At 46.0% G+C, this 15,666-nt stretch overlaps 1 protein-coding gene across 2 annotated transcripts in view; it reads right to left on the bottom strand.

Annotated features, from left to right (window-relative positions):
* LOC123999706 (double C2-like domain-containing protein beta) overlaps window positions 1–15,666 on the bottom strand; it is a 323,615-nt gene that overhangs the window by 104,430 nt on the left and 203,519 nt on the right. For both annotated transcript variants that reach the window (XM_046305710.1, XM_046305711.1), the window contains exon 10: window positions 9,121–9,200. In XM_046305710.1, coding sequence (XP_046161666.1) covers window positions 9,121–9,200 — 80 coding nt within the window. The remainder of the gene's footprint in view (window positions 1–9,120; window positions 9,201–15,666) is intronic.

Raw genomic sequence — 15,666 nt, 5'->3', positions numbered from 1 at the left:
CTGTTCCTAGGCCGTTATTGAAAATAAGAATTTGTTCTTAACTGACTTTCCTAGTTAAATAAAGATAAAATAAAAGCAGGCTTCATACAGACACTGGCAAGTAAAATACAAGGCCTTTCAGGGACTGTTTCAAGCACTTAATTGTAATTGTCAAGGACCTCAAAGTTGTACAAATGTATCATTTACATAATTGTACATATAGCCCCCCCCACTAAGTATGCAAAAAGAAGAAAAAAAGGCCAATACCAATTTAAGAATAATTCATTATTTAGGCCTTGCCAATGCATTGATATTCAAATGATTATTACATTCTAATATATGTGAGAATAATGTGGACTTGTCTGATGAAATGAATTGGATGCTTGGTGATTTTTCAATAGCCTGTGTGGCACACATAATACATCTATGAATAGGGGTAGCATTAATCTCACTATTTGAATCTCACCATCACTGTTTTATAATGAGAACGCAAATAAAAACCAGGTTCCTTTTGTATTGGAAGAATGTGTATGGAAAGCAAAGAATAACAACAAAAAATATCTAGTTAACAGAAGAAAGGAAGACAAAATAAGGACAAAAGAAGGACAGAAGAAAAAGGAAAAGAAAGAGGACAACAAAGTGAAACAGTCAGCACTTCTATTGCAACTTCGTATTTCGTCGTCCTAACGTAGTCTACACTGCTATCTGCCCAGCAGCTAGCCAGCTAGCAAACGTCCACCGTCTACCGAATAGCAGCACTGTAGAAACTATTACACTCAACTGAACGACTTGATTAGTGTAGTGTTAGCTAGCTACATAGTTGTCTTTGCTGTCTTCGTATCCAAGATAATTGTGTAGTTTAGAGCGTGTAGTCTTAGAGTGATTATCTTAATTTACCGAAGTTAGCTAGCCAGCTATTTGTCGTCCTTAACATAGCAGACACTGCTAGCTAGCCAACAGCTAGCCAACGTCTACTGAATAGAACTTCCGCACTCAACAACCCGGTCGCATTCCGCTTCGCTCCACAGGTAGTATCACATTTTTCATTTCATTTCATTACAGCACAACGGTTTGATTTGTTTGATCGTAGCTAGCTACATAGCTAGCTACATAGCCGTCTGTGTATCAAAGATAATTGTGTAGTCTAGAGCGATTTTCTAGGTTAGCTAGCCAGCTATTGTCGTTCTTTTAACGCAACGTAACGTAATCAACACTGCTAGCTAGCCAGCTAGCCCCCGAATAGCAGCACTGTAGAAACTACTACACTCAACGGAACGACTTGATTAGTGTAGTGTCAACAACGCAGCCACTGTCAGCTAGCCTACAAAGTCAACAACGCAGCCACTGCCAGCTAGCCTACTTCAGCAGTACTGTATCATTTTTAATAATTTTAGTCAATAAGATTCTTGCTACGTAAGCTTAACTTTCTGAACATTCGAGACGTGTAGTCCACTTGTCATTCCAATCTCCTTGCATTAGCGTAGCCTCTTCTGTAGCCTGTCAACTATGTGTCTGTCTATCCCTGTTCTCTCCTCTCTGCACAGACCATACAAACGCTCCACACCGCGTGGCCGCTGCCACCCTAATCTGGTGGTCCCAGCGCGCACGACCCACGTGGAGTTCCAGGTCTCCGGTAGCCTCTGGAACTGCCGATCTGCAGCCAACAAGGCAGAGTTCATCTCAGCCTATGCCTCCCTCCAGTCCCTCGACTTCTTGGCACTGACAGAAACATGGATCACCACAGATAACACTGCTACTCCTACTGCTCTCTCTTCGTCCGCCCACGTGTTCTCGCACACCCCGAGAGCTTCTGGTCAGCGGGGTGGTGGCATAGGGATCCTTATCTCTCCCATGTGGTCATTCTCTCATTCTCCCCTTACCCATCTGTCTATCGCCTCCTTTGAATTTCATGCTGTCACAGTTACCAGCCCTTTCAAGCTTAACATCCTTATCATTTATCGCCCTCCAGGTCCCCTCGGAGAGTTCATCAATGAGCTTGATGCCTTGATAAGCTCCTTTCCTGAGGACGGCTCACCTCTCACAGTTCTGGGCGACTTTAACCTCCCCACGTCTACCTTTGACTCATTCCTCTCTGCCTCCTTCTTTCCACTCCTCTCCTCTTTTGACCTCACCCTCTCACCTTCCCCCCTACTCACAAGGCAGGCAATACGCTCGACCTCATCTTTACTAGATGCTGTTCTTCCACTAACCTCATTGCAACTCCCCTCCAAGTCTCCGACCACTACCTTGTATCCTTTTCCCTCTCGCTCTCATCCAACACTTCCCACACTGCCCCTACTCGGATGGTATCGCGCCGTCCCAACCTTCGCTCTCTCTCCCCCGCTACTCTCTCCTCTTCCATCCTATCATCTCTTCCCTCTGCTCAAACCTTCTCCAACCTATCTCCTGATTCTGCCTCCTCAACCCTCCTCTCCTCCCTTTCTGCATCCTTTGACTCTCTATGTCCCCTATCTTCCAGGCCGGCTCGGTCCTCCCCTCCCGCTCCGTGGCTTGACGACTCAATGCGAGCTCACAGAACAGGGCTCCGGAAGGCCGAGCGGAAATGGAGGAAAACTCGCCTCCCTGCGGACCTGGCATCCTTTCACTCCCTCCTCTCTACATTTTCCTCCTCTGTCTCTGCTGCTAAAGCCACTTTCTACCACTCTAAATTCCAAGCATCTGCCTCTAACCCTAGGAAGCTCTTTGCCACATTCTCCTCCCTCCTGAATCCTCCTCCCCTCCCCCCTCCTCCCTCTCTGCAGATGACTTCGTCAACCATTTTGAAAAGAAGATCGACGACATCCGATCCTCGTTTGCTAAGTCAAACAACACCGCTGGTTCTGCTCACACTGCCCTACCCTGTGCTCTGACCTCTTTCTCCCTCTCTCTCCAGATGAAATCTCGCGTCTTGTGACGGCCGGCCGCCCAACAACCTGCCCGCTCGACCCTATCCCCTCCTCTCTTCTCCAGACCATTTCCGGAGACCTTCTCCCTTACCTCACCTCGCTCATCAACTTATCCCTGACCGCTGGCTACGTCCCTTCCGTCTTCAAGAGAGCGAGAGTTGCACCCCTTCTGAAAAAACCTACACTCGATCCCTCCGATGTCAACAACTACAGACCAGTATCCCTTCTTTCTTTTCTCTCCAAAACTCTTGAACGTGCCGTCCTTGGTCAGCTCTCCCGCTATATCTCTCAGAATGACCTTCTTGATCCAAATCAGTCAGGTTTCAAGACTAGTCATTCAACTGAGACTGCTCTTCTCTGTATCACGGAGGCGCTCCGCACCGCTAAAGCTAACTCTCTCTCCTCTGCTCTCATCCTTCTAGACCTATCGGCTGCCTTCGATACTGTGAACCATCAGATCCTCCTCTCCACCCTCTCCGAGTTGGGCATCTCCGGCGCGGCCCACGCTTGGATTGCGTCCTACCTGACAGGTCGCTCCTACCAGGTGGCGTGGCGAGAATCTGTCTCCTCACCACGCGCTCTCACCACTGGTGTCCCCCAGGGCTCTGTTCTAGGCCCTCTCCTATTCTCACTATACACCAAGTCACTTGGCTCTGTCATAACCTCACATGGTCTCTCCTATCATTGCTATGCAGACGACACACAATTAATCTTCTCCTTTCCCCCTTCTGATGACCAGGTGGCGAATCGCATCTCTGCATGTCTGGCAGACATATCAGTGTGGATGACGGATCACCACCTCAAGCTGAACTTCGGCAAGACGGAGCTGCTCTTCCTCCCGGGGAAGGACTGCCCGTTCCATGATCTCGCCATCACGGTTGACAACTCCATTGTGTCCTCCTCCCAGAGCGCTAAGAACCTTGGCGTGATCCTGGACAACAAACTGTTGTTCTCAACTAACATCAAGGCGGTGGCCCGTTCCTGTAGGTTCATGCTCTACAACATCCGCAGAGTACGACCCTGCCTCACACAGGAAGCGGCGCAGGTCCTAATCCAGGCACTTGTCATCTCCCGTCTGGATTACTGCAACTCGCTGTTGGCTGGGCTCCCTGCCTGTGCCATTAAACCCCTACAACTCATCCAGAACGCCGCAGCCCGTCTAGTGTTCAACCTTCCCAAGTTCTCTCACGTCACCCCGCTCCTCCGCTCTCTCCACTGGCTTCCAGTTGAAGCTCGCATCCGCTACAAGACCATGGTGCTTGCCTACGGAGCTGTGAGGGGAACGGCACCTCAGTACCTCCAGGCTCTGATCAGGCCCTACACCCAAATAAGGGCACTGCGTTCATCCACCTCTGGCCTGCTCGCCTCCCTACCACTGAGGAAGTACAGTTCCCGCTCAGCTCAGTCAAAACTGTTCGCTGCTCTGGCTCCCCAATGGTGGAACAAACTCCCTCACGACGCCAGGACAGCGGAGTCAATCACCACCTTCCGGAGACACCTGAAACCCCACCTCTTTAAGGAATACCTAGGATAGGATAAAGTAATCCTTCTCACCCCCCTCCCCCCTTAAAATATTTAGATGCACTATTGTAAAGTGGTTGTTCCACTGGATGTCATAAGGTGAATGCACCAATTTGTAAGTCGCTCTGGATAAGAGCGTCTGCTAAATGACTTAAATGTAAATGTAATGTAAATGAAAGCCAATTTGAAGCCAGCATTAGATGTTGTCTTCCTCATAATAACCACAAGTGGTTTTACCGCAACAGAGTAGAGCAACACTCTTCAATTGAAGCAAAAACTGATTTAAAAAAATGTATCACAGATAATTATAAAGGGAGTAGGAAAACGTAGAAATTGGCTACAATAATTACAAGGACTTTTCAAGCATTAAATTGAAGAAATGTCATATTTTTAAAGGTAGGCCTAATCCAGTAGTTGAATTTCAGATCTCCAAATTAAAGCTGGATACTTTAAGCCCCTTGTATTGTTTCAAATTGCAGGTGTAACATATGTGTTTGTCATGTTATTTCCTTACCAGATCTTATAGAGCCCCATTGCGCTCCCTCTATTTTGCCAATCAGACAGCAGCCCCCACCACCGAGAGGTCCAAGGATGCCACAGTCTTTCCCTGTTGACCAGGCGGGCGTTGGAGTGGGCTACGGCCATCTGGGAGAGAGGACATAGGAGGAGCTGGGTTCCTATGGGAGGTTCATGGCTCTGTTCAGGGCGGTCTTCGACCATCCTCCCGACGGCAGAGAGGGAGGAGAGCAACTAACTCCAACTCCAGCAGGGTGCCCAGACTGCTGCAGTGTACTCCCTCACCTTTCGGATGGATGGGTGGCATCGATTACAGAGGTCTCATTCTATTACCTCTAACTATCGTTACCCTCTTCCGTTGGTACAGGCCAACATCGAACAGCTCAGAGGGGCCTGGTTATTTACGAAGCTGGAGCGGCGAAGTAACTACAATCTTATACGCATCCGAGAGGGGGATGAGTGGAAAATGGCCTTCAGCACGACGTCTGGGCACCAGAAGTACTTGGTGATGCCTTAAGGAAAATCCAATGTTCCGTCAGTGTTTCAGGCATTCGTGAATGAGGTGTTCCAGGACATGATTAGGCACCAGGTGGTCATGTATATCAATGAAATCTTGGTCTACTCGGCCACCTTGGAAGATCACATCGCTCACTTCCTAGTAGTCCCGAGGCGTCTCCTGGAGAACCACCATTACGTTAAAGCGGATAAGTGCCAGTTCCATCAGGTTGAGGTCTTGGAGAGACCACCAGAGCTCCGCACCACTGCTGAGACACCCAGCTCCTATGCTGCTCTTGGTGGTGGAGGTGGATGCCTCAGAGGTGGGCGTGGTAACCATCCTGTCCCAACGCCAAGGTAACCCACAGAAATTGTTTTGATGCGCATACTTCTAAAATAAATGTCTCCTGCAGAGAGGAACTATGACTTTGACGACCAGGAGCTCCTTGGCGCCTGCTCATTGGCGCCCTCCTCCCAGTGCCAACTTCACTGCCAAGGAGCAATTCCTCATCCTCACCGACAAACAGAACCTGGAGTACATATGAACAGCGAGGCGGCTGAACACACGGCAAGCAAGGTGGGCACTTTACTTCACCAGATTCCACATCACCCTGTCATATCGCCCAGGATCTAATAACATCAAAGCTGATGCACTGTCCCATATCCACAATTTGGAAGAGGTTCCGATCCAGAGTGCTCCTATCATTCTACCATCTGATATCTTTGCTCCCGTGCTCTGGGACATAGACATGGACATCCAACAGGCTCTGGAGAGGGAACCAGCGCCTGCTACCTGCCCTCCGGAGCGCATCTACGTCCCAATGGAGTTAAGGCATCGCTGGACACCCAGGTATCCCCTGCACTATGCAATCGCTCTCCGATAAGTACTGGTGGCCCACCTTGGCACAGGACATCGCCCGCTATCTCAGCTCCTGCTCCTAATGTGCCCAAACCAAATCTCCCTGGCACGCTCCAGCAGGGAAACTCCTCCCCCTTCCAGTGCCTTAGCGGCCTTGGTCACATCTGTCCATAGACTTCATAACTGATCTCCCCTTTCTGATGTTTTTACAAATATTATGGTTGTTGACAGATTCTCTAAATCCTGCTATTTTAGCCCTCTCTCTGGGCTATCTTCCGCTCTCCAGATCGCTGAGGCACAATTCCACCATGTCTTCCGGCACTATGGCCCTTCTTAGGACATCGTTTCCGACCGTAGTCCCCAATTCACGTTGCTGTAGGGAGAGCCTTTATGGAGAAGCTGGGGTCCATGGTCAGCCTCACATCTGGGTACCGGCCTCAGCCCTTCGACTGACTTCTTCGAGTGCATCCTGGAATACAAACCGGCACTGACTCTGTGGACTCCGAGCCAGACCGAGGCCCCTGCGGTGGACGAGTGGTTCCGAAACCCAGAGGAGGTGTGGAACACCACCCACGTGAGGTTCCAGCGCACCATCCGCCATCAGAAGGATCAGGCGGACCACCACCGCAGTGAGGCTTCCGTGTTCCAGCCTGGTGATCGTATCTAGCTCTCCACCAGGAGTCTCCCACTCTGCCTTCCCTGTCGGAAGCTGAGTCCCCAGGCCTTCAAGGTCCTCCGAAGGGTCAATGAGGTAACCTATCGTCTACAACTCCCCTCCAACTACCGATTCTCACCATCCTTTCATGTCTCCTTCCTCAAGCCGGTGGTTCCAGGTCGCCTGGCAGATGCCGTCCCCGGCGACATCCCTCCATCTCCCCCTGGACATCGAGTGGACCCCAGGCGATGCCGTTAGGTCCCTCCTGGATTCCCATCATCTGGGATTTCCATCTCCACTGTCTGTACCGGCCCGCTCCGGGGGGGGGGGGGTACTCCCCTCTCTACAGCGTTCGACGTCTCCGGTGTACTAACCACCGGGCCTGACAACACTCATTAAGCACAGCTGCTCCCCGTCATTACTGACACCTGGTCATCATGATCTCTTTGATTACTCCCCCTTTATTTAGCTGATAGATGATAGCAGATGATAGCAGTCACTAAGTAGTAATTGTTTTCTCTTACGTTCTGTACGCTTCTTATGTCTTGTTCATCTGCATTGCTTCGTTATTAAACTCACCTTCTGCACCTGCTTCCTGACTCGTATTGAGATACGTCATTCAGTATTTTCCATAGAATGCATAGCCCCTCGTTGATCATCCCTTACTTATTGCTTGCCAACGTTGAATTACTGCATGTTTGCTTAGCTAAACTAACCTATCTAGTTAGTTAGCTAGACCAAGTTGACACAAGCTATTTCGGTCTGCTCTAAGTCTCTTGTAAATATCTTGCTTTGCAACCTAGAAGAAAAATCACCCAGATAATAATTGTTACGATAGGATTTTCGGTAGGCTAAACCGCAGCCTTTGAGTGCCATAGAGAATGAACTGAGCGCAGTGCAAACGTTTGGTGTCACAGAAAGATATAGAAATGTTGTGAGTCTGGAAAAATAATCTGTGCGATTGTGTAGGCTATAGTAATGTTTCATTAGTTAGTTTGAATTTGAAGTAGGTGTATCTAGCAGTTGTATTTGTATTTCTTCAATTCCTCAAATTATTTCACAAACTATATTGGATAAATGGCTGTACAGATTCCTGGTTCAAATCAACCCAAGATGATGAACCCTGAAGATGTGACAACGTGCATGACAAGGTGGCCCAGAGGAAGCCAGTGCTTCTCAACCCCTACATTGCCCCATTCTTACAAGAGCTCACTGAGATTGAATGAAGACCACTAGTGAGGTAAGTACACACACAAACAACATCAGCTTGATATGTCCCTTGTCCCCTGTATTTTTACCCACAGAGAAGCAGCCCTCGTGGTCTCTGTCTCTCATTCTATTATTTATTTTTCTATGCTTATCCTAGGGGTGAGAAGAGCTGACAAATCAGAACTGAGGAGGATTGTTACGGATCCCCACGAGGAACTCCTGATGCTCCACTGACTTCTATCTAATGGATGCTCTGCTGCCTAAACTGTCCCGTTGTGTATTTCACCGCCTCTTACCCAGAATAGAGTTGCACCTGATTATAGATCTAGGATTGCACCCAATCCCAATTTTAACCCAAGATGATGAACCCTGAATATGTGACAAAGTACATGACAAGGTGGCTCAGATGAAGCCAGCGCTTCTCAACCCCCCCCACACCCCACACCCCATACACATAGGCACACAAAATAGTCTTTAAATTAGTGTTGTAATGATGCTCTTATTTGGTTACATACGTGCTAACTGTTCTTCCTTCTATTGTCAGTTTTGTTGTTTAGTTTGTTGTTCATGTTGTCACCAATTTGAATAAATGTATTTTATGTAAAAATTAAAAATAAAAACATCTTGGATTTAGATTTCAAGGAGAATTTCGCTGTAAATTTAGAGCATTATCCTGGCACCAGAGTTGCCAGCTTAATACTGTAATTTTGTTTTACAGTAGAGATGTTGTAATATATTTCACAGTACTATTTTCCTTACTGTAAAACATTACAGCATCCCTGTAAATTTACAGCAGGGATGCGGTAATATGTTTTAGAGTAAGGAAAATACTGTAGAATACATTACAGCATCTATTCAATATTAAGTTGGCAACTCTGGTGCCAGTATAATGCTGTAAATTTAGAAGGAAAAAAGTTTTACAGCAAACTATGGAAACAATTTCCCCTTGTAGGACAAAACACAGCATTGTGGATGCTCACCTTGGCTTTGTTGATGGTACAGTGCAGAGCATTGTTCTCCTGGTCATACAGTAAACTGAAGTCCAGGGTGCCCAACGTAGCTGCAGGGGGGCGAGAGCGAGAGAGAAATCAGATATCAGAGCAGAGATGGCTTAGACTGACCAGGTGGATCCAGAGAAAAGCTATAATCCTTTATCCCTTCAATCAATGTAGATAAAGGGGAAGAGACAGGTTAAAAATCCTTCTTTAACCTATGAGACAATTGAGACATGGATTGTCAACTCAATATTAGGAAGCTATCCCTAATGTTTAGTACACTCAGTGTATGTCATGTCGGATCTGCTGGGCATGGGGTGTGTACATCCAAATCCTTCATACCTCCTGTGTTGTTGTTCTCGCTGGCATCTGGAGGGTGTGTTCATTCAATAAACATTGCAGCAAATTTGGCCACAGAGGTTTGTGTGAGTGAATGAGTGAGTGAGTGCGTGAGTGCGTGAGTGAGTGAGTGTGTGTGTTATGCTTCGTAGAAAGGCACCTGAGGGATTAAACCAGATTTGTTTCCGATTACCAAGATTGGCGCCCGAGCGGTAACTTCAACCTCTAATACATGTATGAGATGCTGGGGGGGGGGCGTGTGGCCGTGCAAAATAGTTTTTCTTTCCACCACCGTTTCATCACTCCCACCAACTCATTTCTGCCCCTTGGTAGCCTCATAGCACGTAACTGGAATCAAATCCCTTACGCCATGTCGTGTCATTATTTCTGTGCTCTAAAAAGGAACATATACCCAGAATTTTCCCAGCAGCAATCTCGCTGAGTGAATTGAGAGTGAGCAGAAGTTGGCAGATAATAAAAACTATTATGCTAATTCAGGGAGGCATGCAACTGTATGTATCTGGCTGATACAGGAGGAGTGTATGTATTACCATCTATTCAATGACTAAACATCTTTACTTCTGCCCTCTCTCATCACTCTCCATTTCACTCTCCTCCCCGCTAGCTCTCTCTCTCTCTCCTTAACTAAAAGTGCTCGGTGCTTTTGGTTTTTGTATTGCAAAGCTTTGAATTGGCTTCTCAAAGGCTTGAACATCCTGGGGCAAAACAACATTTCTATCTACACTGAACAAAAATATAAACATAGCATGTAAAGTGTTGGTCCCATGTTTCATGAGCTGAAGTAAAAGATCCCCCAAAAAGCTTATTTCTCTCAAATTTTGTGCTCAAATTTGTTTACCTCCCTGTTACTGAGCATTTTTCCTTTGCCAAGATAATCCATCCACTTGACAGGTGTGGCATATCAAGAAAATGATTAAACAGCATGATCATTACACAGGTGCGCCTTGAGCTGGGGAAAGAGGCCACCCTAAAATGTATAGTTTTGTCACCCAACACGTCACAGGTGTGTCAAATTTAAGGGAGCGTGCAATTGGCATGCTGACTGCAGGAATGTCCAATTCGCTGTCACCAGATAATTTAATGTTAATTTCTCTACCATAAGCCACAGTAATCACAATAAGCATGCAAAATCTGTCAAATCTTTGAAGTACATCCAGTCAAAAACATTACAGATGGCTAATCGAATCCATGTCCGCAGAGAGGTTGCAACAAGGCATCGAGAGAGGAGTGGTGGCAACACTCGGGTAATTAACGGAAATGTCAATAACACAAAGAGCAGGCCGTTTGGAGCTGGAGCCAGACAAGAAGAGTAATTATAATTGAACACAGTCTGATTCATCAGCGGCGACTGGCAGCAGCCCTGGCTCGGTGCAGCAGTCTTCCCGCATCTTAAACATCATTTTTCTTTGATTCCATATATGGTGGCCAGCATATAGGCCTACCGTTTTTTGATTCGTTATAGTGTGCCAGCCTACCCTTTCAGGGCCATAGAACTTTCAACCTTTGTTTTTTTTCTCTCTCCCCATTGTACGTATTATAAAGCTCTTTGAGGGTGTATTAGTGGGCAAGGAGAGCTTTAATCGCCTCATCTTTCTTTTGTTCAGGGCACTCTGGAAAATATAAGAGGTTTCCAGTGGCTGTCGATAGAGGGATGTATGTGAGCGAGAGAAAGAGAGGTGAGATGGCACTGGCTGCCTAATTCTGCTGGTGTGTTACTCTTACCCGATGAGCCGAATGCTTCATTAAGCGCTTTTGGGTGCGTGCCAGATTAATTCCCTTCCCCACGCATTTCCCAGTGATACACAGATCAAGGCTTCTCAAAGTTTACTTACATTTGGAAGCGCATTAAAGGTCATGAACAGTCCAAATCATGTTTTTCATGAAATTGGGTAATATTTGAAGGAAACCAGAACAAGGAATGATGACCAAAGTATGACATTTTTTACCGGTCCCCTCCCCCATGACAAACACTTGGATTAATTATTAAGTAGACAAGGTGACCTCAACTGTTATTTTAATACACCAATAGTAACATGACATTCTCTTAGCTAATTTAAATAAGTAACACCTTGTAACCGCCCCCCTGCAAGTTTGTGGTGTCAGTAAATATAATAATATAATTACCCTATTCATCTCAGTGCTGCTGTGAACTGCATCCCAATCGACATGCTAAACGGGGGATTTATATATATATATATAAAAAATGATATCATCGATGTGATTTCTATGTATATCACCAAATTTACTTGAGATGATTTTACTGCAACACTGCATCCAAATTGTTTGACATAGGCTTTTCATAGAGCTGTCAGTCAAGGAGAGCTCATTAATATATGCTCCCTTCCCACACAGCCAGTCTTTTCAAACTTCCTGGTAGTTAACAATGAAACAAAAACTACTTCCAGAATTTTCAGGACCTTTAAGACACGTCTTTAGAGAGCAAATGAGCACTCCTCTCCTTTCCACCGAAAACAGCAACAGACGAAGCGCTTCATTACGTTGTCGATACAATGGCCACTTGCCATTGTTCAGCAGCGGCCACATTGGGGCCTTTGAGTTGTAATCAAGGCGAAACTACTTAATAAAAATGAAGAAAGTCTTAATTAAGGCTGTGGGTATTGTGTCAATGGGCCTCTTCAACGGGCCTAACCGTACACACCACCATTACCATAATCATACTTCCATTGTGTCCAACAGAATCAGGGAGTAATTACAAGCCAGTTATCTCCATGGTGAGAGGAGGGCAAGAGAAAAATAGAAAAATAGGGTCACTTGTTGTTGTTGGTGGCAAACGGATCACAGGAAGCACAGATGGACATGCCGGCGGCCTTAAAACAAATCGTAAAATGTCAAAGCCATAAAGGCTCAAAGAGAGAAAGGCCATGTTGGATTTGAGTAGCCACGGTGCACGGCAGAGCAAGATTATACCTGACCCAGAATCCTTTGGTCCACTCCTGAGGTCGGTGGCATTATCAAAGGCAGGAAACGATTCTGCGACAGAAACAGCTATTGTACCGACCTGCGCTGCAAATCAAATGAGCAACTGAGGCTAAAAGGGGATGAAACCATGGAAATCAAGATGTGACACTGTATGATTGGAGGCAATAATAACGCTAATACCACTGGGGTGTCTGATTTGAATTTAGGACTGTTTAAATCTTGCATTAATGACAGACAGTATGTCTGGGCATACAAAGTACAAGAGTGTAAATCATTGTCTTACAGACAACATAAACAAACAGAATGGCGACATTACAATAGCACTCCATCACTCTCCTTCTTGGTAGCCCTTACACAGCCTGGAGGTGTGTTGGGTCATTGTCCTGTGGAAAAACAAATTATAGTCCCACGAAGCCCAAACCAGATGGAATGGCATATTGTTGCAGAATGCAGTGGTAGCCATGCTGGTTAAGTGTGCCTTGAATTCTAAACAAATCGCAGACAGTGTCACCAGCAAAGCACCCCAATACCATAACACCTCCTCTATGCTTCAGAGTGGGAAATATACATGTGGAGATCATCCGTTCACCCACACCTCGTCTCACAAAGACACAGCAGTTGGAACCAAACATCTCCAATTTAGACTCATCAGACCAAAGGACAGATTTCCACCGGTCTAATGTCCATTGCTCGTATTTCTTGGCCCAAGCAAGTCTCTTTTTAGTATTGGTTTCTTTTAGTAGTGGTTTCTTTGCATCAATTCAATCCATGAAGGCCTGATTCACACAGTCTCTGAACAGTTGATGTTGAGATGAGTCTGTTACTCTGAGAAGCATTTTATTTGGGCTGCAATTTCTGAGGCTGTTTACTCTAATGAACATATCCTCTGCAGCAGAGGTAACTTTGGTTCTTCCTTTCCTGTGGTGGCCCTCATGAGAGCCAGATTCATCATAGCGCTTGATGGCATTTGCGACTGCACTTCAAGATCAAAGTTATTGTATTTTTCCGTATTGACTGATTTTCCGTATTGACCGTATTGACTGTCTTTAAATAACGATGGACTGTCATTTCTCTTTGCTTATTTGAGCCGTTCTTGCCACAATATGGACTTGGTCTTTTACCAAATAGGGCTATCTTCTGTATAGCCCCTACATTTTCACAACACAACTGATTGGCTCAAACACATTAAGGAAAGAAATTCCACAATTTAACTTTTAAGAAGGCACACCTGTTAATTCAAATCCATTACAGGTGACTACATCCTGAAGCTGGTTGAGAGAAAGTCAAGAGTGTGCAAAGCAGTCATCAAGGCAAAGGGTGGCTATTTGAAAAATCTCAAATATAATTAGTTCTAATATCTTCACTATTATTCTACAATGTAGAAAATAGTAAAAATAAAGAAAACCCATAAATGAGTTGGTGTTCTTAAACCTTTCACCGGTAGTGTAGGTTAAAAAGGATTTTAGTTTCCCTGCATTCAATCTCTCCCTATCCCAGTCTGCTTGCTTCAATATGTCCACCATTGTTCCTGTACCCAAGAAAGCAAAGGTAACTGAACTAAATGACTATCACCCTGTAGCACTCACTTCTGTCATCATGAAGTGCTTTGAGAGACAAGTTAAGGATCATATCACCTCCACTTTACCTGACAGCCTAGACCCACTTCAATTTGCATACCGCCCCAATAGATCCACAGACGATGCAGTCTCCATCACACTGCACTATCCCATCGGGACAAGAGGACTACCTATGTAAGAATGATGTTCAGTGACTATAGCTCACCATTCAACACCATACTACCGTCCAAGCTCATCATGACGGCCAGGGCCCTGGGTCTGAACCCCGCCCTGTGCAACTGGTTCCTGGACTTCCGTGCGGGCTGCCCCCAGGTGGTGAAGGTAGATAACACCTCCACTACGGTGATCCTCAAAACAAGGACCCTACAAGGGTGCATGCTCAGTCCCCTCCTGTTCTACCTGTTCACCCATGACTGCGAGCCACACATGCCTCCAACTCAATCATAGACAACTGTAGTAGGCCTGATTACCAACAATGACGAGACAGCCCTACAGGGAGGAGGTGAGGGCCCTGGCGGAGTGGTGCCAGGAAAAAACCCCTTCATCAATGTCAACATCCAAAATGAATAGCTTCTAATTCCTCGGCGTACACATCACTGACATTCTGAAATGGTCCACGCACACAGACAGTGTGGTGAAGGCGCAACAGGGCGTCTTCTACCTTAGGGGGCTGAATAAATTTCCCTTGGCCCCGAAGATCTCACAAATGTTTACAGATGCACCCTTGAGAGCATCCTGTCCAGATAGTATGGCAACTGCACTGCCTGCATCTACAGGGCTCTCTAGAGGGTGGTGCGTTCTGCTCAACGCATCACCGGGGGCACACTGCCTGCCCTCCTGGACACCTAGAGCATCCTCAAGGACAACAACCACCCGAGTCACTGTCCTTTTACCTCGCTATCATCCAGAAGGCGAGTTCGATACAGGTGCACCAAAGCTGGGACAGAGAAACTGAAAAACAGCTTCCACCTCAAGGCCATCAGACTGTTAAATAGTTACCACTAGCCGACTACCACCGGGTTATTCAACCCTGGACCTTAGAGGATGCTGCCCAATGTACTGTTGAAGTCAGAAGTTTACATACACCTTAGCCAAATCCATTTAAACTCAGTTTTTCACAATTCCTGATGTTTAATCCTAGTATAAATCCCCTTTTTAGGTCAGTTAGGATTACCACTTTATTTTAAGAATGTGAAATGTCAGAATAATAGTAGAGAGAATGATATATTTTAGCTTTTATTTCTTTCATCACATTCCCAGGGGGTCAGAAGTTTACATACACTCAATTAGTATTTGGTAGCATTGCCTTTAAATTGTTTTACTTGGATCAAACATTTCAGGTAGCCTTCCACAAGCTTCCCACAATAAGTTGGGATAATTTTGGCCCATTCCTCCTGACAGAGCTGGTGTAACGGAGTCAGGATTGTAAGGCCTCCTTGCTCGCACACACTTTTTCAGTTCTGCCAACAAATTTTCTATAGGATTGAGGTCAGGGCTTTGTGATGGCCACTCCAATACCTTGACCTTTTTGTCCTTAAGCCATTTTGCCACAACTTTGGAAGTATGCTTGGGGTCATTGTCCATTTGGAAGACCAATTTGCGACCAAGCTTTAACATCCTGACTGATGTCTTGAGATGTTGCTTCAATATATCC

Source organism: Oncorhynchus gorbuscha, linkage group LG16 (assembly GCF_021184085.1).
Source record: "Oncorhynchus gorbuscha isolate QuinsamMale2020 ecotype Even-year linkage group LG16, OgorEven_v1.0, whole genome shotgun sequence".
Lineage (NCBI taxonomy): Eukaryota > Metazoa > Chordata > Actinopteri > Salmoniformes > Salmonidae > Oncorhynchus > Oncorhynchus gorbuscha.
Note: the sequence above shows the minus strand (reverse complement) of the source record. Positions and strands in the feature narration are given on the sequence as shown.